Source organism: Trichomycterus rosablanca, chromosome 19 (assembly GCF_030014385.1).
Source record: "Trichomycterus rosablanca isolate fTriRos1 chromosome 19, fTriRos1.hap1, whole genome shotgun sequence".
Classification (NCBI taxonomy): domain Eukaryota; kingdom Metazoa; phylum Chordata; class Actinopteri; order Siluriformes; family Trichomycteridae; genus Trichomycterus; species Trichomycterus rosablanca.
The window spans coordinates 7,811,076-7,837,500 of NC_086006.1; the positions used below are offsets into that span (position 1 = coordinate 7,811,076).

General features: G+C 40.6%; 1 protein-coding gene across 8 annotated transcripts in view; it reads right to left on the reverse strand.

The window, feature by feature from the left end:
• The window catches only part of eif4g3b (eukaryotic translation initiation factor 4 gamma, 3b), a 52,799-nt gene that overhangs the window by 25,676 nt on the left and 698 nt on the right, over positions 1–26,425 (reverse strand). For 3 of the 8 annotated variants that reach the window (XM_063015552.1, XM_063015551.1, XM_063015548.1), the window contains exons 2-5: positions 14,736–14,835; positions 10,474–10,650; positions 6,305–6,397; positions 6,022–6,054 (exon numbers count right to left, since the gene is read on the reverse strand). In XM_063015552.1, the coding sequence (XP_062871622.1) occupies positions 6,022–6,054; positions 6,305–6,397; positions 10,474–10,650; positions 14,736–14,835 (403 nt within the window). Of the gene's footprint in view, positions 1–2,888; positions 2,906–6,021; positions 6,055–6,304; positions 6,398–10,473; positions 10,651–14,735; positions 14,836–26,425 lie in introns of those variants that run through there. The other 5 variants (XM_063015556.1, XM_063015550.1, XM_063015549.1 and 2 more) reach the window with 4 other exon arrangements.

A 26,425-nucleotide genomic window follows, 5' to 3' on the forward strand; every position in this document is an offset into this window, starting at 1 on the left:
CAAATTCCAAAACTGTTTGGTCAAATTAGTCATAAAATCATGCAGTTACTTCATGCAGCTCCAACAAACTAGCAAGCATCATATGAGTCTATGGGTTTGTCTGAAAACCTAGTGAGCTCTCTACATAGATGCTTTTTACGTCATCCTACGCTACAGAGAAGAAGGCTGTCTAAATTCCTAGATGCCTTAAAAATGCTGCCTATTGAGGTGCCTTAATTCTGAGCGATATTCTGACTGAATGACGAGCTGTTAGATGGCAGTCTATTGGTTTGAATGGCCTAAGGGTAACCATGTTAGCTTAGTAACTGCTGTCTAAGTAGTGCATCTAAATATTCTGCCTTATAAGTCGATGTCTTATTAGAATCCTCTCTACTTAGGCAGCTGCCCAGGTAGGCAGTAGGAAGCAAGGCAGCTCACTAGGTTTCCAGGCAGACCCTATAAGATGTACATACTATGTACACAAAAGTCTTGGGCCACCTACATATTACACCTACAGTAACCTTTACGACCTATTCAAAATCCATAAGGATTATGGAGTTGGTCCCTTCCTTTGCAGCTATAACAGCTACTCTTCTGGGAAGGCTTTCTACAAAATTTTAAAGTGTCCCTGTGGTACTATTTTTTCCAGAAAAGCAGTTCTGAGGTCAGATGCTGACGTTGGACAGGAGTGCCTAGCTCACTATCTGCCTGTGCTGGGTTGTCAAGTTCCTCTACACCAAATGAGCACAACCCTTTACGGATCCTGCTTTGTGCAATGGGGTACAGTCACGGTAAATAATGTATATGTTTATAGGCCCTTTCTAGTAACTGATGTATCACTCTATGGCAGTGGTGGGTAAACTACGGCCCGTGGGCCACATACTTTATATTAGTTTATCCCCCCATCTGCTACTGGCCCGGCCCATCTGTCAAATTTTAAATCTGTGTGTGGCCCTTGAGCCGAAAACTTTGCCCACCCTTGCTCTATGGGTTTGTCTGAAAACCTAGCAAGCTCTCTACATAGATTTTACGTCATCCTACATGTGCTCCCAAAAAGAAGGCGGTCCGAATTCTTAGATATACCTACTAAGGTGCATTATTTTGAAGCTATAAACTGACTGAATAATGAGAGAGCATCTGATCACAATAATCGCTGTGGAAGTAGCGAGTCTGAATAATCTGCCTTATAAGTTGATGTCTTATTAGAATCCTTTCTACTAAGGCAGCTGCCTAGGTAGGCAGTAGGCAACAAGGCAGCTCACTGGGTTTTCAAACAGACCCTTTATAGAATGGAAACATTTGAAACTGGCTGTTAAGAGGCCATTTCTAAATAAAAAAATAAATACATTTAATCCTTAAATCCTGAACACAAGATCCTGAAACTACAATTTGTTCCTTCATTCAGGGTGTTAAACTATTGTGAGAACCTTTTTAAGTGCACTGAGAGAAGACAGACTTTGTCATTTCCAGCCAAGGCGGTGCATACAGGTCTATAATGTTCCGATTTGATGGGTAATGTTGACAGAGAGGCTCTACAATAGCGTGACCCTTTCTCCGAGGTCAGGTCGCTGTTTACACATGAGTGTCTGGCTTGCTTTTCGTTTAGGCATCTGCAGCTGTGACAGTTCATACACAGAGACTGGGTGGAATGCAGTCATCTTATAATTTAAAAAGGGAGGGGGGCACTCGGGTGGCGCAGCGGTCTTACACGTCAGCACATCAATGGCTAGCGATTGAACTCGTGGGTTTGAATCTCATCAGAGCCGATAAGAAGCAGCCACAGACTGCACGTGTGTAAGAGGGGGCTTGAGGCAATTTGGCTCTTCTTGATCAAATTGGAGGTTGTGTATGTGGCAGCAGATTCACAATTAGGAACTGGAAATGACTAGATTGGGAGAAAAATCTCAGTAGTAGTTGCAGGTAAACAGCTGCTTTGCTATCGGGGTCTGCCCTTTAGGGTTCAAGTAGTATGTCATAGGTAGGAGTGAGCGATGTAGCCAAACATTTGTTTAATTGGGTGCTCAGGTGGCAGCAGTAAAACACGGTTCGAATCTCAGCTCTGCTACCGGCAGGCTGGGCGCCTATACAAACAAGCATTGGCTTAAGGGAGGGTGCTGGAGGGGATTCCTCATAACTGATGCAATTACGACCTCTGCTGGCTGATTGATGACACCTGCACAGAGACGGGGGGGATAATGTGATCAGGGTGTGACTCTCTGTACACAGAACAATTAGTCTTCTGCTGCTGGGGATCCCGATTACATCTGAGGAGGGTATATTCACCTGCCCCATGCACCACTTCTGCACAGGTGCTTCGGGGTGCTAACCAGGGTCCATGCACAAGGTTTAAAGACCACACACACTTTATTAGTCCGACTTGATGGGTGGAAAATTTTGTCTGCTGCTAGATGGTGCCCAGCCAACCGGTAGCAAAGCTGAGATTCGAACCAGAATCTCAGCGGTGGTGCGCTAGTGTAATATCCTGCTGTGCCACCTGGCACACAATAGTTTTTTTAATTTGTTGTGCTGTCTGCTTAAAGTCCCTTCTACAAAGTGCTGTGCGGCTCTTTTCTGACTGACTGTTATAAAAGTGTCTGTATACTCCCTGTAATACTAAGCAAGATGTAAAGAGTGTAAAAAGCTTTTACAGAAGGTAATTTATATACATATATATTTATTCATGAATATATTCATACAGCCACCCCGTCCTCGTCATCAGGCTAACATAGAAACCATGATGTCTAAAAATCTATGATGAAGCAGAAAGAAAAAGGATCAAACGGATGGACTGGCTGCCTCTAGGGAGGGAAGGGAAATACAGCCGCAGTACACATGGCAGGGGAGGAGCTGCTTGTCACTAAGGAATAGGGACTTCATGCCATGCATTTCTTTTCAAGACTACAATTTACCTGAATGGGTCTGAATCCTCCCTTGAAATTTGAAGCAGGAAAAAGAGAGAAACTAATGGGATGGTGCACTAATTGGTATGGAGGGACAGACAGAAAAAGACACATACGTGTACACACACACACAAACACTGGGTTGTATGTAGCCTTAAAAACATGCAAAGTGCCAGCAGTCTGATTGGTTCTGCTGGTGAGGTCAGAGCTTGAGAAAATCTGCTCTACTGACCCTTATTCAGAATAAACACAGCCAACCAGACATGCTACTTTCTCAGTAAGTGGAAGACAGCAAGGGCGGACAGAGACAGATCAGGCCTGTGGTTAAAAACCAAAAAAAAAATAAAAAGACTCAAGACATGCTTACCAACACAAATCACAGAACCACGAACCTCTTTAGCTGAACAGCAGAACAAAGTAGTGGTTTTTAATGCAATGCTTAACACTTATGGGTTTTTTTCACGGCAGGATAGGTGCGATTCTTGAAAGATTGTCTTTATCAGTTAATTCTTGCTTTAAGGTTTTAATAAAGGCCTTTAGTTTTATATGTCTGAGGAATTAAAGTTCTTTCGCTGTGTTGCTGTGGTTGGATGTTTTGGTCCTTTATGGTTTTAGATATTGATATTTATAGTTCTTTCAATATTTTGAACATTTGATCAGAATATGCTGTATGCTTATGGGTACATGGCAGAATGTACACTCTGGAGGATCTTCACAAAATATTGGTTATATCTAATATCTAAGGCCCTACCTGATTCACGGCTTTGAAAACCATGTCATGAAACGTGAAATGAGCCTTTTCCCATGTAATATGCAATTTGCTGTGAAATTCAAGCTTTAAGTTTTGTGTTTAGTGATTCAACGTTTTTTTATACATGTAGCGTTCAAGTGTCTCACGATTACTGGTTAATTGGCATTAGGAGATGGTTCTAACAATCCTATGGCAATCGATTGGTCAAAATGTCCAAGATGTCAAAGTGTAAAGCAGCTAAAAACACGACTCGGGTAACTGAGTTTGGAAAACTCCCAACCAATTCTGTGGACGCAGAGAACGGGTGTGTCAAAACACGGGCGATTATTTTTAATAACATGAGGCCTAGCACCGTCGCTGGATGTTTTAGGTCTACATTTATCATTTATATTTTATCATTTAAATTATGAGTATTATTTAATGACGGTCTTGAAACGTGGCACCTTTCTTTAAAAATCTGTGAAATCTGTGATTTTGGTCCAAGAAAATAAGCACATTTGTTGGGGATTTTTTTTTGACAAAACCTCTCGATAAAATGGATTCTAATAAGATGAGGTTTGTTCGTTTGTTTGATTTTTAATGCCATGTCAGCAGCTATGACTATTATCATGGCTGAATGAAAGGTTCCATCTTTAAAATGTCAAGTTGGGGGTCAGTAAGACAATGTCAACAGTAACATGTTCTTTTCCCTTCTGGATGGAATAAATTGAAAGGAAAGGAAGCTGTCTATTTAGCCTCTTTTTTGAAGGTACCTTCATTTTTTTCTTTTAAACTGGTCATTCCCAATTCTGCGTACTCTGACCAGGTTAATAGTACAGCTGAAATTTGTACTTTTTTTGCTCCAGATCCCAGCAGTGGTGGGGAGGTGTGTGTTATTGGACAGCATTTAACTATAAGGAGCTGACACGTTGCACATTTTGGAAACACCTTGTGTCAGCAGAGTTTTTCTGTGCGTTTCATCTTTTTTAAAATTTGTTCACTTGTTAAAAGTGTTGGTTCCAATGTGTCTTTTGCAAATATTAAAAATCTGAGGATTAGCCAAGAGCTATTGGAGTGAGCTGTTGGAGCTCACCTAGTCTCTATGATTCTATGGATAAAAAACAAACACGGGTGCTTAAGAGGAGCAGCTTGCCACCACAGATCTGTTCGGGGTGCTTAAACAATTATCTGTGTTCTGAAATTTTCTGCCGTTAACCTGGCCAGGTGCCGAAACAGGCATAATGAGCTGTGCCTGAGGAAGAATACAGTCTGGGTCTTATCAGAGCTGCAAAAAAACATCTATTGTTGCAACCTCTGATGTCTGGTCAAGGCATCTGAAGTAGTGGGAGGATATTTGCAAAATTCACAGCAGGTCTTTCTGTATGTGGTACGACTCTCTGAGATTCAGCTACTCTCATGTGAGAAGATACTGTATGTGTCATTTTAAGTTTTTAATGTCGGACACAGTCATGGACAATTTTGTATCACCAATTCACCTCACCTGCATGTCTTTGGACTGTGGGAGGAAAACGGGGCTCTCGGTGGAAATCCACACAGACACGGGGAGAACATGCAAAATCCACACAGAAAGGACCCGGACCGCTCCAACTTGGAATCGAACCCAGGACCTTCTTGCTGTGAGGCGACAGTGCTACCCACCGAGCCACTTTCTCTCGGGAAGCTCCAACGGAAACAGTCCATCTAGTAAGCAATGCATGATTTCATCGGGCAGTCAGATTTATTACAACACCATGTAGCCAATGCCAACAGCTATTGCGAGCCTGTAATTTGTGCAATGCAGACACAATAAATAGTAGTGTTTCAATACTTTTACTCAAGACCAAACTAAAACGTCACTTTTGTTTAGATCACATGACATGCCCTGCATGGTCTCTGTGTGGGTTCCCTGTATAGCTGTATTGAAGCATAAGCAGCATTTAGAACTGTGCGTGTGCTGCCAATTATTTCCACGAATCAAAGGCATTAATATGGAGTTGTGAGGCCAGGCCCTGATGATGGATGATTGAACCCAACATGCAACTGACATTCCAGTTCATTCCGAAGGTGTACAATATTGAGTGAGGTCAGGGCTCTGTGCAGGCCACAGTTTCTTAACATCAAACTCATAAAAGCAAGTCTTTATAAACCTTTCATTGAGCACAAGAGACACGGTCATGCTGTAACTGGAAATCACTTTCCTTAAACTGCTGCCACAAAGAGAAAGCGTATCATTTGCTATATGTGATTTAATACACCTGTTGGCAATGGGATTGGCTGAAAAAACACATACGGTGAGAGTGAGGGAATGCAGGAATTTACTTGTGAATGATCAATATAAGTGATGGGGACAGTTACTATGGCAACAGCACAAAGCTTTAGTGTGAGCTGCTGCAGTGCAACGGCGTACGTTACCTGATGATGGGTAGGACGAGACCCAGGGGCAAACTGTGCAAGAGGGAGCATGGTAGAGAGCAGAGGCATGAAGGAAGACAGAAAATAGGAAAGTGAGACGCAAAACCACAGAGGGACAATCAAACCACAAGCTGTATGAGGGCCAAGCTGAAAGCATGACATGTTTCTACTTGCATCACAGCACTATCATTAGCAATATCGACAGGCTAAAGCGCTAGGTAAGACTTACATAACAGCGGTAAAGAAAACCCTAAAAACGTAACAGGATCGAACTGACACTCACCGGACGGCTCTGAGGCTGGACGTTCATTGGTTGCGTTGGTGGCGAGTAGACCAGTTGGGTCGTCCCGGCATTCTGGCCAGTTTGATATGGAGACTGCAAAGTCACAGGGATGAGAGGGCAGGGAAATAAAGAAACGCAAAATGGATAGATCAGAAAACAGACAAAGCGAACGGAGGCTGTAAAAATGCTGCCGGCTGACTACGTTTGACCCTTTTCTCTGTGAAGCATCTGCGAGTGTGGGTGACTGAGCAGGAGAATCCACTCCCTGCCTCCAAGTACACTGCGGTCTGCTGACACTGACAAAACTGCCATCTCCTCGGCACTGCCTTCAGGAGAGAGCGAGTGAGCGAGAGGATAAGACGGAGCTAGGCGTGGACAGCCGAGGCTAGTCAGAGGCTGCAGGCGACCGGATTGAGCTCGTCCAGCCCTACCGCACACCTGACCTCATCACGATGTAGGCCGTGTTTGAAGTTTGCTCTCTGGTGAAGGTTTACTGGATTTGCTATTATTAGCTGCGTTATGTGGAGGAGAGTGGAAACCCGAGCTCTGGGCTCAGACGCAGAACAAGCTCCAGAACAGCTGAGTCACCCACCGTGCCCGACTTTCAGCTTTGGAGACGGAATCAGCTGGGTGTAGTGAGTATGTGTGCTTGGGTGTTTACATGATGACAGTGAACACAGACGTGAGTCACGTGCATAAAAACACCTGGTACGTTACAGTCTGAGCAAAATGTGACGACACACACAGCATGCACAAGCACAGTTTAAAAGAAACAGGGTGTCATATCTAAGTCTAGGACTTTTGCACCAGTAAAAGCACCTTATTTTGGAAGTACTATTTAGTTTGAAGTGTGTACAAAAAATTTAAATTGTAATATTAAAGCTACTTTTAAAGTGTATTTAATCATTACTTTCTTAAACACAAGGTGGCAAAATAAAGCAATAAGCCACGAGAGGCCGTGCATTACTGTGATTTTAGCACGGGGATGACGTTTTTGGCACAACGCAAAGCGGAGTGCCTAAAACTTCTTTCCCCGTGCTAAAATCATAACAGTAATGCATGGTCTCGAGTGGCTTATTGCTTTTATAAAACGGCGGTCAACATAAAATATAATAAATACAACATTGTTTAATTCATAAATGTATTTATTGTGTATAAACTTACAATAAAGCATTCTTCCGCGACGCAAAATAGTTCGATTAACAGTGTTGCTAGGCAACATGAGGGCGAAAATAACATGAATTTTTTCGATTCAGTGGTGTATTAATATGGAATGATGTGAGGTGGCCCTAGGTGTGCGCTTATCGGGGATTTTACAACGGCTTCGAACGCGGCTCAGCCAATCAGATTTTAGGACCGGAACTATCCGTTTTATAAGAAGCATTTTGCTAACAGACGAGCCAAAATAGTATTTTGACTGCTAAAATAAAAATAAAAATATAAATATATAAAGTTTTAAACCAGTGTTTCCATTAAGCAAACACCTCACAGGAAATACCTGGTCCTTCTTGTTCAGTTGTGCTCAGGAAATATTAACAAAATGCAGTGTTATCAGTATCAATTTTGTTTTCTTGCTTTTTCACCTCCCCCCATCCCCAGACACAGCTAATCATGCCTGTATGTAGAGGAATGACAGCTCAATAACATTGCTGGGGATTCTGACCCTGGATTCCAACGGCAGTGGGCTCGCATGATTTACCACTGCTCCACCCAAGCAATATGTGTGACTAAGTCCACCTACTAGATTAAATTAGCACACACTTGGATTAATACTGATTCCCCATTTGAACATTTTTAACACCATTAGGTAGCTGTTAGACATGACGCTGTGAGTGTTTTTCTGGGATTATTATTATTACAGGTACCAGCGGCTCCAAAACTGGGAAATCATTTTTGTAACTGATAAATCAAGAGTGAATTGTGTAATTATTTTTGAATAAATCAATTCAGAAATTGTATAAAAGGAAATTGGCTTTTTAATTCTAGCTTAAAGCCGAGACTTGCCAGCTTGTTAGCTGCCTGTAACTGCAGTAACATCATACAATCCTAAAACTGATTATTTTAGAATACAAAAAACAAGCACCGGCTATCCGGTCTTCAGCAGAAGCAGATAAAACATGTATATTTATAGACTGCTGTCTGATCATGTGCTGGTTCTTTATTTCTCTGATTCGCATACATTTATGATCAGCGCATTGCTCACACTGTCAAGCCCTGCCGGCAATTCAGAGAAATGGAAAACTAATGAAACATGGCATAAAATATCTCAAGGAGGTTTCACAGAAGTCATTTATGTGATTTGTATTCCAGAGAACATTTTATTTAATCACTGAAACTGACATTTTTTTACCCATATAGGGTCTGTCCGAAAACCTCTCTGAGCTCTCTTTACAGACACATATTATGTCATCCTACATTCTCTCCTAGGAAGAAGACTGTCCGAATTCTTCGCTGCCTACTAAGGAGTCTTAGTTCGAAGTGATAATCTGACTGAATAATGACGGAGAATCCGATGCTTCCTAAGCAGTGAAGCAATCCCAGCATTCATGGCAGCACAACTTTTCTCACAAAGAATTACAAATATGGCAAACAAATGCGAAGCGACGAGTTAGTTTCAAATGTAAATACATTCTCATTGATTTTTAAGTTGTATAAAGGTGTACAAGTGTCATTAATTAGCTAATTTGGGCTCGTCAGTGACAATTTAACCTTCTTTGGTACATGGAGGAAGATGTTAGCTGGTATACTAGCGAGTTGTGCCACCTCAGGCCATTGAGGTTAACTGTGTTAGCTTAGTAAGCGAAAACTGCAAAGATGTTATCGCTGCCCAATGCCTAGTTCACGCCAGACGATTTTTGCCCTGATTTTCACTCGCCGACTGGTCGGCGCTAGATTTGCCGGCTCGGGAGCAACTCTGCGTTTGCGATCGCTATGTGTGAACTGCTAAACAACTCGATCAGAGCGGCTCCCCGAGCACGCTGAAGATAATTATCTAGCATGCTAGATATCTGGATATGAATCGTCCGACTGGCAATGAGTGCGGTGTTGAACAGCCAATGAGAACGCAAGATATGGGGTGAGGAGTTTTACAGTATTTCTGACCTGATCGTTCTCTACAAAACATAACACCAACATTGCATTGCAAAAATATTTATTAACCTCCAACTCACTAACCCAATCAACTCAAATTCATTTATTTTTCCTACAAACTTTGATCGCTCGCCACTTGTTGACGTGCATTTTTGGACGTGGTATCATTAAACCCCACGTCACTTCTTGCGTGCGTTTTCGTGACAAAACGTAGTTTGGGAGACCAGAGATTCCAGTTGGTAATAGATGGTGTAGTGTGAAACCCACTATCGTTGATCAGTCGTGTAGTGTGAAAGCCACACCGACTTAAAAGACTCCCGATTACAAGAGATCCAGTCATGTAGTGTGAACTGTACAGCGACCTGACAACTTGGAATGTCGTGTAGTGTGAACTTGGCATAAGTAGTGTGTCTAAATAACCTGCCTTGATGATAAGTTTTATTAGAATTCTCTCTATTTAGGCAGATGCCTAGGTAGGCAGTAGGCAGCTCACAGACCCATAGTATAGTTGAATATTTAATGTAATAACATATAACTGTAGCCCAACTAATAATGTACTGTAGGAGAGAATGTGGAAGGATTTTTTTAACATGCCTGAACGATGGTATTGCAGATTGTCTGCTGGACGAAAATAGCACTGATGCAAAATCAGAGGGTTACTGAAAACATCAGTAGCTTCCCTTTTACCAGCCAACAAACAGACTGCATGCAACAATTGGTTGTGAAGTTGCTATGCCGTGCTTTCTTTTTTAAACACCAGATTTCATTTAAAAACTCACTTAAATTTAAACTGATCATGCAATTCTTGGTAGAGTTCAGGATGCAATCATTTTAAAGACTCACATCACACTCACTTGGGTGTGAATTCATGACATTACAGCAAAATAAATTTGTTTCAGGATTTCTCAAGCGAAACATCTATAATTATTTCTGTCAGTGGAAAGAGTAAAACTTTTTCTCAGGTATAAAAAAAGAACGACGAGCTAACAGGAAGCAAATCAGCAAAACAATAAAGAGACAAACAGAAACACACACACACACACACACACAGAGTCAAGCAGCTGCATGGGCACACTCACCACTCCTCCTGCCTCCCAGACTTTAGGGTGGCCATACAGATGCGCACTGGATACTGTGGAAACTGATACCTGAGAGAGGCCGGGCGAGGAGGCGTGGCCCGGCGGCGTGGCCGCAAGGCTAGGGTATCCTTTGTTGATTTCGTGGGCTGTGAAGTGGGGGCCGGGGGGTCGCTGGACCTAAAACCCGACAGAGAGAGAGAGAGCACAAGGTTGTCAAGATACAAATATTCACAGGCAATACAGATACGTGTCAAACGTGAAAATTCTTTCCATAGATGTGCAACCATGGGTAAATTTTATACTACCTAAATAAGACAAAAATGTGTGTAATAAAACACTGGCATGTAGTACTTTACAATAAACCATGCTTCAGTTTGTTAACAGAAGCATCTCAGATATCAAAGTCTTTCTATGCTCGTAACCATCTACGGCAGCAGGACTTTATCCACAAAGGGTCGGAGTGGGCGCAGGTTCTTCTGCCAAACAAGTGGAAGCTTATCAGGTCCATTTGTTTCATCAGTGTTTGCTGAAATCAGCTGCTCCCAAAATTAAAGAAAAGGTTGTTTAGGGGTTGTCTCACTATTATTAGGTTTTATTATGTGTAGCCCAGGCTTGGTTAGTCTAAAAATTCAGCATCATTTGGCAATCTGCGAGGCAACTACAGGACAAAAATGACCCCTTTATGATGCTCAGGTGACACAGTGGTAAAACACACTAGCACACCAGAGCTGACATTTCAAACTCGTCGGTTCGAATCTCAGCTCTGCCATCCGGCAGTCTGGGCACCTACATGAACAACGATTGGCTGTTGTTTAAGGGGGTGCCGGAAGGGACCTCATAACTGATGATTGATGGCGCCTGCACATCGAGGGATAATGGGATCAGGGTGTGACTCTCTGTACACAAAGTACACTGATTCGCATATGAACTCGCCTCGTGCAGGTGAAAAGATGCAGTCGGCTACTGCACACATGTCGGCGGGGACGTGTGTCAGTCTCGGCTCTTAACCAGGGTGGAGATCAATATCAGTAGAGAGGAAGCATAATGCAATAGGGTGATTGGATACAACTAGATTGGGAGAAAAATTGGGGAAAATGCACAAAAAAAAAAAGACCCCTTTATTGGCATGAAGCCCCGTTTTTGCTATTTTGTGCTCGCAAAGATAGGACTTTCACCCTTGTCCACACAAAAGAGTAAAAGGTAAAGCAGAAATATTTTAATGCACTGCAATGTAAATAAACCATAAGAAACAGCTCAGATTTAATGTTTACTGAAAAAATATTTTTTATAATTTTTAATGTTTCATTTTCTGTATAAGAATTTAGTAGGACATTTACTTCAATAAGCTAATAGTGCAATAACTGAGCTGCTTTTTACCACGATATTACAAAAAAACAACAACCTGCGTCTTGAAGGGTAGGGGGTACAGAACGGTGTTTGCTAAGTGCTCTGAGGTAGGTCGGGGACGATGCATTTTTGGCTTTGTAGACAAGCGTCATTAATTTAAATTGAATGTAGGCAGCTAGAGTGAGCTGGTGAAGAGAGCTCAGCAGTTGGACAGATGTGGAAGCACTTGGTTAGAGTAAAAACCAGGCAAGAGGATGCATTTTGAATTAGTAGCAGCAGTCTCATGGTGGACATCTGGGACTGGATCTAAATGGGAAAACTTAAGACACTAAACTGCACCACAGTGAAAAAAAATACCAAGTAATCTTTACTGTATAACTGCAAATATCAAGTGACAAATATTTTTTATTAATAATAAATACTTCCATACTTTCAGCACGTCAAATGCAGAATCATTTACCTGTTCTCATTAGAGGCTTTTACATACATGCCGTCATGTTATATTGGGCAAACGGTGCAAAGCGAAATAGTTCTGTCCATTGGCACACCTGCTGAATTCAGAGAGGCACTGCTCTAACTGTCAATGCTTACTGGAATCTGATAACAATATTAGCTTGGTTGCACTGGGAGAAGCTGCAGCATGCATGCCTCAAGTCATCATTAAATGAAGCAGATATTTGCTGTCATTTGTTTAGTTAACAAGATTAAAAGCAAAAAGGTAGGGGGGTGGCGACAGCTTGCCTTTTCTTTCCACCTTAACTACAGCTCTGACTGGCAGAGCTCAGGTTTGCACCACACGTGTAATAACAGTCATTAGGTCGGTCACTAAGCTGCAAAAAATAATAATAAATAAATCTGACTCTGATTATGCCCCCCACTGTGTGAAGCTGCATCCACACTCCACAGGTGGGAAGTGACCCACTTTCTACAGCTTGACCAGGGATTACGCGGCTTAACCGCCAGCTTGGACTCGACTGTGTAAGGAGTGATAGTGTGAATGTGATTAAGATTACAACTAATTGAGGATCACAAAACTAGCAGCAAGACTTTGATACAACTCATGGACATAAAGCAGGTGGAAAACAATGAGTGGCATTAAAAAAGAAGGCGTCTTGTCCTTCTTCTCACTATGCGTACATCCTCTCCTTGCTGATTCTCACTCACATTAGACATTCACTAACACCAACACTGCTGTGTTGATTATCGCTGCTGTAATATGATGTAACGAATGCAACACTGACGGTCAGTTACCAGTTAAAAATGTCTAATTTAGAATAAAATGATAAGCACATTGTTTCATGTTGTTAACCAACAACATATTACAGAATATGTCATGCCGATAATTCCCCTCGCGATAAAAAAAGTATCTTTCTATCTATGTGCATTTTTTTGCCGTTTGGTTAAAAAGTTTACTAGCTTATAACTAAACCACTGTCAGGTCCTTCTGTTGTGTTGTGTATCTATATGGCAGTGCATATGTTCCTGCTTTACATGAGCTTACATGAGGCAGGGTCCTAAACCACAAGAGTGCATTATGTTACTTTTATATATTAGTGTAGTACCTTAGTAACTATGGTATACAGACCTTCTAGCACCCTACAGAATCAAGCTAGAACATTGTTTTAATGCAGCCTGCTGAAGAAACTGATTACTGAGCAAAAATCTCTTCTTATTCAGATTACTCAATCAAAACATGTCATAATCAGATTAAGATAATCAAAGTATACTGCCTGCATGACCATTTGAATAAACAGATTACTTCCAGAACTTGGGGTTAATCAGATTACTAGTGTGCATGCAACACTAATGTGCATGTACAGTTTTTATGGACGTCCTAATAAGACAGAATTAGATATTTAAAAAAGCAGCTACCATTTAATTTTTAAATTTTTTAGGATCTTAACATCATGTTTTACACACTTTGATGACAGGACCGGTAGTTACTGGTTACACGGTCACTGTGAATTTTGTATCTCCAATTCACCTCACTTGCATGTCTTTGGACTGTGGGAGGAAACTGGAGCTCTCGGAAAAACACAGACACAGACACAGGGAGAATATGCAAACTTTACACAAAAAGAACCCAGATCACTCCACCTGAGAATCGAACCCAGGACCTTGTTGCTGTGAGGCGAGTCAACTCTCTGCAAGCAGGCTGTGGAAAACCTTTAAGTCTTTATGATTACATACTTTAATATCCACCGTTTATATAAAATGATCAGTGTAGTGATCAACAACTCCACACCACAGCAAAAAAAGCTAGTAAATGTCTTTATTATTATGAATCATAATATGTTGTTATCTGAAGCTATCTGGTGAGGTAGGCCACACTGGAAAATGCTGAGCATTTTAATTACTCATACAGAGTCAGCGCATGCATATGTTATGCTACTGATTTCATTACCTAATTAACTTATTTGAAGTTAAATGTAAAGGTCAGAACTATTTATGGTTCATGCTGATAAATGACTTCATAAAATCAACACGTCTGTGCAGTTTTTTGTTTGTTAGTCATACACAACTTTTTTCTAATTTTACAAAACATTTTCTGTTTTATTAAACAATACCTGTCAGCAAATGTGCTTTCTCCTTGTGTCCTCTATGCATTCGCTGTGTGCTTACAATACATTTGCATTTCTAGCAAACTTGCATTTAGTCCGGACACAGTGGCAAACTGCACGTCCTGCACGTAAGCAGACTAATTTTAAAATGTTTACTAGCCTTCCACACCAGTTCTATGCCAAAAACTATTAAGACTAAAAAGCCAAACCATGAAAAAGCTTATATGTTAATTAACATGGAGACACATAGGTGTGATTATTTGTGTACTTGAAAGTGTGTGTTTGCATGCGTTTGTGTAGCGTGGTGTGTCTGCACGTAAGCGTAAGGGTTGGAGACAGAAGAACGTCACTTACACTGTAGACAGCAGCGACGCCAGGCTGTGTGGAGAAGATTCGCTCATCCAGTTGCGGCGGCACTCTGGGAATCCTGGGGTACAACGCATTAAGGAAAACTCTGGAGAAGCAGTCACTTAAGGCCAAACACACCAATGAATTGGAAGAAGACACATATATGCATTAGGCAGCAGTCAATAGCGTTTATAAGCAACAACAAAATAATAAGCACTTTTTTCTTCTAAGAAGCAACTACAAATGTCTACAAATCTCTAGAACAAGAAATTAGTAACTTTTTACAACCCTGAATCAAAAAAGGTTTGGACAGTATGGAAAATTCTAATATTTGCATTTACATTTACATTGACAAGAAAAATCACATGGGATTTAACATTTTTGGGTATGAGCCTTTAGGAGGGTAAAAAGTGGGTTGCACCATGAAAGGTATCTGGAGGCGCAGCAGGATACTCCGCTAGCACACCAGCGCCGAGATTCTGAACTCCTCGGTTCGAAACTCGGTGTTGCCACCGGTCGCGGGCATAATTGGCAGTGCCTGCAGCAGACACATTTCTGCTAGGGCGGGATGACCGGACTATGTGGGTGGGGTCTTGAAAAGGACCCTGATTAGCAGATAAAGAGGCACCTGTGCAGAGTGCATAGGTAAAAAAAAAAAAGATCCGCTAAGGGCTGCGCGCAGATCGGAGGAGGCGTGAGCAGCAATTTATCCATTTCGACTGCAATCAGGGATCCCCCAGCAGTGGAAGACAAATTCACTACGCTAAATAAAAGATAAATGAAAGGTATCTGGTGTACAAATTGTGCCAGATCAGGTGTGTGGAGCAGAATGATTCACTGTGGCAACCCCAAAATACAGTAGCAGCCCCAAAAAAACAACAATCATTGCAAATAGAAAGTTTATTGGCATTGCCTGGCAATATGGATTAAAATAAAATAGCAGTTGAATTGTATTATACTGCTAAAATCTGATGATAAATTGCAGTGGATGTTTGTAAGCCAGGACTTTCTCACAATGGCTCACAATGTTCCAATTCATCTCAAAGGTGTTTAGTGGGCTTAAGTTCAGGGCTCCGAGTAAGCCAGTGTAATTCTCTTCACCAAACTGCATGTCTTTATGGACCTTGCTTTGTACAAACGGGCACAGGAATGCTGAAATATGACAGAGCACTCCCCAAACTGTTGCCAAAAAGTTAGAAGAAAATTATATAATTATTTTATGTACCAGTTAGCAATGGGTGTGGCAATTACCGATAGTAATGGACGAAGCAAGCAACCAATTAATCGGTTGTTTAAAAAAAGTTAATGGTTAATCATACACAGTAATAACATAACTCATGATCTCATAGGTAAATGAACAGTGTAGCTTGTCAAGTAAAGTAATCATGACTGAATAAGTGGCAGGTTCTTAAAGCAGCCGAGCTCCTACAGATGGAGATGTCTCTCCCATCGCCACGTAAGCAACAGCGCAGAAATTCCTGAGTGCTGCACAAACAAGACTATTGTTATATGAGTGGAGAGACTCTTTCTTCACTGTTGTGCTTTAATCAAAATCAAGTAGCATCAAGAGAATACGACATGTTTACTGAAACCGGATTGAAAAAGCAGCTGGTGAAAAACGACCACTTTCCTTTGGGGTGATGCCAAGAAATAAGAGCAAGAGCAACGGTTAAAACAAAGACATACACTAGGTCAAGAGTCGAATGCTTTAGAGCCATTTTCACTTCCCTGTTATTGACATGTTTTTTAAGCGCTACAGTCTACAGTTAATAATCCAACTGATCTCATTTGTTGAGATCACAGTTAAGATAATTTAAAATGCCACAGACTAAATGTGGTATATTGTTATAAATCGTATAAATGCACAGATTATACTTTATAGAAAAAGTCACCAATCATAAAATCAACAGGTTTGCACAACAAAACTCTTCCACAGCCGATGATTTTTCTCAATGATCGAGAGCCCGTTCTGAATGTCAGGGCTGCATGCTAAACAGCACCGCTTTTGTCGTGCCACAAAGTGGAGGCAGTCACAGTCAACAATGCAAGTCAGTGGCTGACAGCACGTATAAGCAAACACTGGCATGACGAGGCTCTTGCATGACGTTCATATGGGGAAAAAGAAGAAAGCATTACTGGTAAATAAATGTGTTTGGTAATCTCCACCCTTCTGTGGAAAATGAGACAGGCAGACGGTCAGGAAGTCTGTAATTAGTCATCATGTTTTACAAGGAAGCTGATGGCAAATATGCAGACAACATGACACCATTCAACCCTACAATGTCATTAAATAATCCTGATAAGTACAGTACCGTGCCGCCGCATGCATTGTCTAGCCATTTGACAATCGCCCATTAATTATTTAATTATTTTAATCTACAGTACAATCTTTTTTTTTTTTACACCTACTGGCACACTGTACTTGAAAAACAAAAAGGAAAGGCTGTGGTTTTTAAAATAGGTCAAACCCTATTCAAAGTCAGTTCGATACTGTAGAGAGTCATTTCAAAGTCTAGAAATCATCACACTTCATCCTACAACTGCAAGTCTGGGCTTAGAGATCACAGTACACAGTACAAATACCCCAGATTTAAAGCCTAGTGCACATCACACAGCTACACCACACAATCTTTGTACGATACTCGATAGCTTGTGAACAGACTTCATGATTATAGAGTGATATACAATATATATTAACTACACAAACATTACCATCACAAAATCCCAGTACAGTAGACCCTTGAGTTACGAACCGTTTATACCATACGAACATTTTGGGTTACGAACGATCTTTTTCAACTTAACGTACTAACAAATTTCGGATTACGAACCGAAATTCGCGAAACACATGACGCCATGAACAAGTTCACTCTGACCATCTCTCAATATACTGGTGCTGGTCATGAAATTAGAATATCATGAAAAAGTTGATTTATTTCAGTAATTCCATTCAAAAAGTGAAACTTGTATATTATATTCATTCATTACACACAGACTGATATATTTCAAATGTTTATTTCTTTTAATGTTGATGATAACTGACAACTAATGAAAACCCCAAATTCAGTATCTCAGAAAATTAGAATATTGTGACAAGGTACAATATTGAAGACACCTGGTGCCACACTCTAATCAGCTAATTAACTCAAAACACCTGCAAAGGCCTTTAAATGGTCTCTTAGTCTAGTTCTGTAGGCTACACAATCATGGGGAAGACTGCCGACTTGACAGTTGTCCAAAAGACGACCATTGACACCTTGCACAAGGAGGGCAAGACACAAAAGGTCATTGCTAAAGAGGCTGGCTGTTCACAGAGCTCTGTGTCCAAGCACATTGATAGAGAGGCGAAGGGAAGGAAAAAATGTGGTAGAAAAAAGTGTACAAGCAATAGGGATAACCGCACCCTGGAGAGGATTGTGAAACAAAACCCATTCAAAAATGTGGGGGAGATTCACAAAGAGTGGACTGCAGCTGGAGTCAGTGCTTCAAGAACCACCACGCACAGACGTATGCAAGACATGGGTTTAAGCTGTCGCATTCCTTGTGTCAAGCCACTCTTGAACAAGAGACAGCGTCAGAAGCGTCTTGCCTGGGCTAAAGACAAAAAGGACTGCTGAGTGGTCCAAAGTTATGTTCTCTGATGAAAGTATATTTTGCATTACCTTTGGAAATCAAAGTCCCAGAGTCTGGAGGAAGAGAGGAGAGGCACAGAATCCACGTTGCTTGAGGTCCAGTGTAAAGTTTCCACAGTCAGTGATGGTTTGGAGTGCCATGTCATCTGCTGTTGTTGGTCCACTGTGTTTTCTGAGGTCCAAGGTCAACGCAGCCGTCTACCAGGAAGTTTTAGAGCACTTCATGCTTCCTGCTGCTGACCAACTTTATGAAGATGCAGATTTCATTTTCCAACAGGACTTGGCAACTGCACACAGTGCCAAAGCTACCAGTACCTGGTTTAAGGACCATGGTATCCCTGTTCTTAATTGGCCAGCAAACTCGCCCGACCTTAACCCCATAGAAAATCTATGGGGTATTGTGAAGAGGAAGATGCGATACGCCAGACCCAACAATTCAGAAGAGCTGAAGGCCACTATCAGAGCAACCTGGGCTCTCATAACACCTGAGCAGTGCCACAGACTGATGGACTCCATGCCACGCCGCATTGCTGCAGTAATCCAGGCAAAAGGAGCCCCAACTAAGTATTGAGTGCTGTACATGCTCATACTTTTCATGTTCATACTTTTCAGTTGGCCAACATTTCAAAAAATCCTTTTTTTGTATTGGTCTTAAGTAATATTCTAATTTTCTGAGATACTGAATTTGGTTTTTTTTTTATTAGTTGTCAGTTATAATCATCAACATTAAAAGAAATAAACATTTGAAATATATCAGTCTGTGTGTAATGAATGAATATAATGTACAAGTTTCACTTTTTGAATGGAATTACTGAAATAAATCAACTTTTTCATGATATATATATATATATATATATATACACTGAGCAAACATTCGGACAGTGGACGGGGTTTTCTTTATATTTTGTAAAATTCTATATTAAAATGGCCCCAAAGAATGTGCAGTGAAAGCGTAGTGGTGAGAAAATAAACAAATCTATTACTATTTGTTGTATAATTACTCCTGCCAGTAGATGTCACTGTGTATCAGACAGAGGGGACAGTGAGTGAGAGAGAAGAAGGAAGTCCGCTCAGTAAAGTATTCTTTCTTTCGTGCAATTACACCTACAAAATATAATACTGTTGAAATAAAGAAGGAAATAATAGAGAAATATGAGTTATTATTGTTTCTGATAGATAAATTTCATTAAAAAAAAGAAAGAAATTTGTTATGGTGTATGGTACAGCACACGTACTGTACTGAAATGTGAGGTGTGTTTTATGTACAGTACTACTGTGTATTGTTGTTTATTACAGTTATGTATATTCTATATTTTAAGATTTAATGGAAAATATACTTGTATTTATAACAAAAAAGAAATGTTAAGACATTAGAAAGGTTAGGTAAGGGGGTGATTTGGGAGGTCTGGCACGAATTAATTCTATTTACATTATTTCTTATGAGAAAAATAGGTTTAACTAACGAATATTTTGACTTAAGAACAGTAAGTCAAGGCCTACTGTATATGGAAACACAAAAACAAAAGATGGGTAGGTGTAAAATGGGTAATTTATTTATTTATTAGGATTTTAACGTCATGTTTTACACACTTTGGTTACATTCATGACAGGACAGATAGTTACTCGTTACACAAGATTCATCAGTTCACAAGTACAATATCAAAAACAGTCATGAACAATTTTGTATCTCCAATTCACCTGACTGCATGTCTTTGGAATGTTTGAGGAAACTGGAGCTCCCGAAAGAAACCCACGTAGTCACGGGGAGAACATGCAAACTCCACACAGAAAGGACCCGGTCCGCCCCACCCGGGGATCAAACCCAGGACCTTCTTGCTGTGACGTGACAGTGCTTTATGGACCTAAACGTATATCACTCTCCATTTATGGTGTTTTGACAATAGTGCAAGTCACCCATGACGCTGACCACGGCTATGACAAATGCTTGGCTCTTTATGTTGGTAACAAAGGGGACGGTCCTTTATCTAAACAACACAACGTCACAACACAACATCCTCCATTTTCAAAAACAAACAAAAAGTGGACTTGACAGACCATTCTACTTTGCATCGGTCCATTTCAAACGAGCCATGTTGGGAGCGCTTCTGATCGTTGTTGGTGTATGGCTTCTGATTTGTGTAGTCTAAGTAGAGTCTTAACTTGTATATGTACATGCTAACCAAAGACTAATCATGTTTACTGACAGGTAAACTAACATAAAAAAAACACTGGTGTTATTTTTGGCTGTTAGTGGCTTTGATATAACTAGTGAAATGAAATAGTTATGAGATGAGTTTAAAACCACAGTCAGAGTTTAACAGCTGTAGACTTCAAAAGGCAGCAGATCACGTAAAGCTAGCAGGACAGTGTTAACAGATGAGAGAGGTTTCCTCAATTTGGTGAAATAAATAAACAAAAACAGATGGAGGATGAAGAGAGGAAGACCAAATAAGCACTGGAAGAACCAGCCAAAGAAATGAGGCGTGTCTGCAGTTTAGAACACACTAAAACACTATATACTGCGCGGTTTGTCGAGTTACGGCTGTTGCAAACAATGACATTACGAACGCAGTAACAATCCACATATGCAAGGACACGATTCCTCTATAGACAGTCGAAAGAAGCTTTCAGAGCAATAATTTAAACAGTGGATTTCAGGTCTTATGAGGCAAAAATACTTTAGGTCAGTCGCTATTCCAATGTTATAAGAAAACTGGAATCGGAGATATCTAAAGTCGTCCACTTTTCTACAACAGACCAGTGGTCTAGTTGAACAGTGAAGTTTGCCAGTTTTGTTTGTTAAAGAGAGAGCTAAGGGTAATTATACAATACTTAAATATTAAATAAGCAATAAAAATTTTATTTACTGCAACTGTTTCACACGTACTGATTCCATCACATATTGTGTCATTTTGTGGGGTCAAGCAAACCTTATAGTACTCAAAACCTTCATTATATACATGGTGAAATTAAAATGTTATATATTCTATGTACTTATGACAGTAAAGTCAGCCACATACATATAAAAAGTACCAGTCATACAAAAAAAACATACCGTGATATACCGTGAAACCGTCAGAATCTTAAAAAATACTGTGATACAAATTTTTGATCACACCGCCCAGCTCTAGCACTAACTATATTGAGATCATATTTATAAGGCACTAAAAGGCAATTCCATCCTATTGATCAGTTAAGTTAGTTTATTAGTTAGTGGAGATTTTAACACCAAGGACGACTTATATGTCATGTTCCTGGCAGGAACGGTTTCGATGAATACAGGGTTCAGACCCATGCCTTAAGTCTTGTTAATGATAGCAATTTAAGTAACGTTTCAGTTTCGGTTTGAGTAAAATCTCTGGTTGGTGCTATGCAAAGTCAGCGCCTTTCATGTGGATATTTTGTACATTCTGTTTAATCTGTGTAATTCTCTAGGATATCTAGAACCAAACTGATGGGGAACAATAATGTTTGTGCTTTATTGTTTTAAAATTTAGCATATAAAATTGTCAGACATCAATTGAAGTTTTAAACTCTTTTAAAACATATTGCACCCACAGTAACGACACCTTACCAGAGTAAAAAAAAGAGAATAAAATTGTAAATTTCCAGTCACAAACTGTGACGGCGCACCTGCACTTCCCATTATTGTACTGCTGGCATTAAAAGCAGCTATACGAATTTGCTTTCCTTTGGTTCAATTTACGTCAAACAAGCACACAGATGGAAATTTCTATTTGCTTACCATTAATTCTGCATTTAACCCTTTAAACTTCCAAAGGCTGGTGAGCCATGGTTGATTCATGTGACCTACGGAACATTTTTTTGTTAGTCACCTGTGTGTGTGTGTGTATTATGTTTATACTCTTAGAATTGGAGTACTAAAATAAAATCTGACAGGTCACCAGTCTGTACTTGAATTTAATATCTGTTTGTGACGACCTTTTGTATGAAACAAGAACTACACAACACAGTTTCAGTTTACTGCGGGCAAAAGTATGTGCACCTTGTACCGTGTTATGTCATGACCTTTGCTGCACATACCCAAATCAAATTTAAATCTGATTCCAAACAGTTTATAACATGGTTTTCTGAACAGCTTCACTATAAACAAAAGGAAGGTGCTCTCATGATAGCAGACAAACAGAATATATTAGTCATTAAATGTCAAAACAGATTCAACTGGTGTAATGCTGACACAGCAAGTCCAACAATTATGTAACATACACTTATGCAGACAGCATGTCTACAAAACTGCCATAATATTCCATTTCTGTACCTGGTCCTTTTAACATCCATTGCTAAAAAATCCTTTATTTAAAGGAAATGACGCTACAACAGGGAGTGCGTAATGGAAATGTCAAAAAGACGTAGACATGCAAATACTTGACACGCATGAGTCGAAACAAGAAAAGCCCTGAAAATACAGGCATCCTCCCTTCAACCTTCTAAGCTTAGGCGACTAAACAAGAAAAAACTGACTGATTTATATGCTAAATGATTTGCTATACATATCCACTCAGTGGCAAATTTCTTATGCACACCTACACAGAACCTACACTCACACCTCATACCATTAGCAGAACCGAGGTGGGAGAACCTAATGAATTCATAACTTGCATCACCATTTCTAATTGTTCTTTTTCCCCAAGCGACCCATCTTCAGTGTCCTACTGCCCAGGCAACCCTTGCCGCAAACACAACACTCAAGCAGTCAGAGTAGCCTAGCAGACCCGAGGCAGATCCTTATACAGAGCTTTATCGCAAAGAGGATCACGTCAGGTTCTCTGTAATCCTCTACCACTCGTGCCATTGCCTTAAACAGGGTCACTGTTTCTGTGCAAGTGATGTGGTGATTCCACATATGACATTCCCTCCCTCATACAAGCACAATTGTGTCTGTAGAACATTGAAACTCTCAGTGAAGTTGGCATAGTGCATCAGACTGCTGCACTACCCAAGTGCCCTCACCAACTTTCATTCCTGCAAAAATACATAGACCTAATTTGGAGAAGAACGCTGTATTCCAGGAAAGCTACAGGTTATGATGAGACTTCTGCTTTTTGCACCGTGAAAGAAATTGCACTTTGCACTATGTATGGTCGAACAGGCACAGCTTTTGAAACTAGGGCCTTAATAAACGTGCCAAAGGCAGGATTTAGAACATCCAAATGATTTTTTCACACATACAGGGGTTGGACAAAATAACTGAAACACCTGGTTTTAGACCACAATAATTTATTAGTATGGTGTAGGGCCTCCTTTTGCGGCCAATACAGCGTCAATTCGTCTTGGAAATGACATATACAAGTCCTGCACAGTGGTCAGAGGGATTTTAAGCCATTCTTCTTGCAGGATAGTGGCCAGGTCACTACGTGATGCTGGTGGAGGAAAACGTTTCCTGACTCGCTTCTCCAAAACACTCCAAAGTGGCTCAATAATATTTAGATCTGGTGACTGTGCAGGCCATGGGAGATGTTCAACTTCACTTTCATGTTCATCAAACCAATCTTTTACCAGTCTTGCTGTGTGTATTGGTGCATTGTCATCCTGATACACGGCACCGCCATTGGATGCACATGGTCCTCCAGAATGGTTCGGTAGTCCTTGGCAGTGACGCGCCCATCTAGCACAAGTATTGGGCCAAGGGAATGCCATGATATGGCAGCCCAAACCATCACTGATCCACCCCCATGCTTCACTCTGGGCATGCAACAGTCTGGGTGGTACGCTTCTTTGGGGCTTCTCCACACCGTAACTCTCCCGGATGTGGGGAAAACAGTAAAGGTGGACTCATCAGAGAACAATACATGTTTCACATTGTCCACAGCCCAAGATTTGCGCTCCTTGCACCATTGAAACCGACGTTTGGCATTGGCACGAGTGACCAAAGGTTTGGCTATAGCAGCCCGGCCGTGTATATCGACCCTGTGGAGCTCCCGACGGACAGTTCTGGTGGAAACAGGAGAGTTGAGGTGCACATTCAATTCTGCCGTGATTTGGGCAGCCGTGGTTTTATGTTTTTTGGATACAATCCGGGTTAGCACCCGAACATCCCTTTCAGACAGCTTCCTCTTGCGTCCACAGTTAATCCTGTTGGATGTGGTTTGTCCTTCTTGGTGGTATGCTGACATTACCCTGGATACCGTGGCTCTTGATACATCACAAAGACTTGCTGTCTTGGTCACAGATGCGCCAGCAAGACATGCACCAACAATTTGTCCTCTTTTGAACTCTGGTATGTCACCCATAATGTTGTGTGCATTGCAATATTTTGAGCAAAACTGTGCTCTTACCCTGCTAATTGAACCTTCACACTCTGCTCTTACTGGTGCAATGTGCAATTAATGAAGATTGGCCACCAGACTGGTCCAATTTAGCCATGAAACCTCCCACACTAAAATGACAGGTGTTTCAGTTATTTTGTCCAACCCCTGTATATAGGCACAACTGCAGAGCTAATGTTTCATAGTATCACACAAGTGATGCAATTGTGGTAAGAGAACTAGTCTTATGTTCACTTAAGCCTCATGATTAAAAGCAGTGGACATAGTTATTGAAATGTCTTTGGTTTTTTTAATTTATTTAATCATGTAGTCTGGTAGCGTGTTATTCCTTACACATATTAAAAGTATCCGGTGTGAATAAATTAAGTCAAAACCATTTTAACCAAAACCTAATAATCTGTTTTGAAATCATTTAACAACCTAATTTAAAATTTGTTTGTATGCAAGAATAAAATGCTGTCTCACAGCCAGGTCTAGTGTACTGTATGCCAAGTTGAACACTGTGACTTCGAACATTATACGATGGTAAAAGCAGGAGTAGTCCCTAAGCTACACAAACTATAAGAACCCATACACCTACTGGCAAATATTGTGAAGAAATGAGAAAAAAAACCAGAAAGAAAATGCCAAACTCCTTAATGACAGTGTGCCACTATGCCACTTGTGTTCCATATAACCGACCTAACTATAAATTATTTATTTATTTGAATTTTAACGTCATGTTTTACACACTTTGGTTACATTCATGACAGAAACGGTAGTTACTTGTTACACAAAATTCATCAGTTCACAAGTTAAATGTCAAACACAGTCATAGACAGTTTCGTATCTCCAATTCACCCCACTTCGGACTGTGGGAGCTCCTGGAGGAAACCCACGCAGACACGGGGAGAACATGCAAACTCCACACAGAAACGACCCGGACCGCCCAACCTGGGGATCAAACCCAGGACCGTCTTGCTGTGAGGCAAGTGTGAGGTTTGGAAATTTTCTTTTGAATGATAGACATTGTGTTGTCCTTTTTTACCCTGCCACAGACTGCTCCTTATTTGCATTGGTTCATTTCACTAGACCATCGTGTTCTTGTAACTTATGTAGGTAACACGAAATAAACTTAATAACGTATTGTTTGACAGTTAGTACACTTGATATCGCATTGTGTCAAATTAAATAAGATAAGATCTTAATGCTCTCGTAGTGTAACAAGTAATAACAATAGCATGGTTTCGATTTCACTTGTCCATGTTGATATGATTCTCTATGATATATCACTGGTCCATGACGCCCCCTTGCACGATTTGTACTGGCGAGCGCCCTGCAAAAGACTGCCTGGTATAGTCCATAGTGATCATAGCCAAAATTATATAAACCCACTTGCCCTGTGCCAAAAATTATTCTTAATATAATAAACTTAGCAGTCAGTGAACGTGAGTGAAAGGTAGGTCAGTCGATTAAATGGACAACTTATGAAACACGCCCTCTCAATGCGTCTTAATCCGCATACTACCGTACTAACTAGTGTGTCAAAACAAAAACGAACTCATTTAGTGCAATACTGACTTGAATACTACCGAGTACGAAAGTATGCACCTTGATACGCAGTAAATATCAAACTAACACTTAGTTAGCGACGCAAATAGCCGGCTAGCATGAACCATGATTAGCTAGTTAGCTGTGTTGTTAACCTGAAATTGTGACCGGCTTATTTACACAGCAAACCAAACACCAGTTCACCAACATACACACCAACACCAAGCTATCTAACCAACAGGCTAAA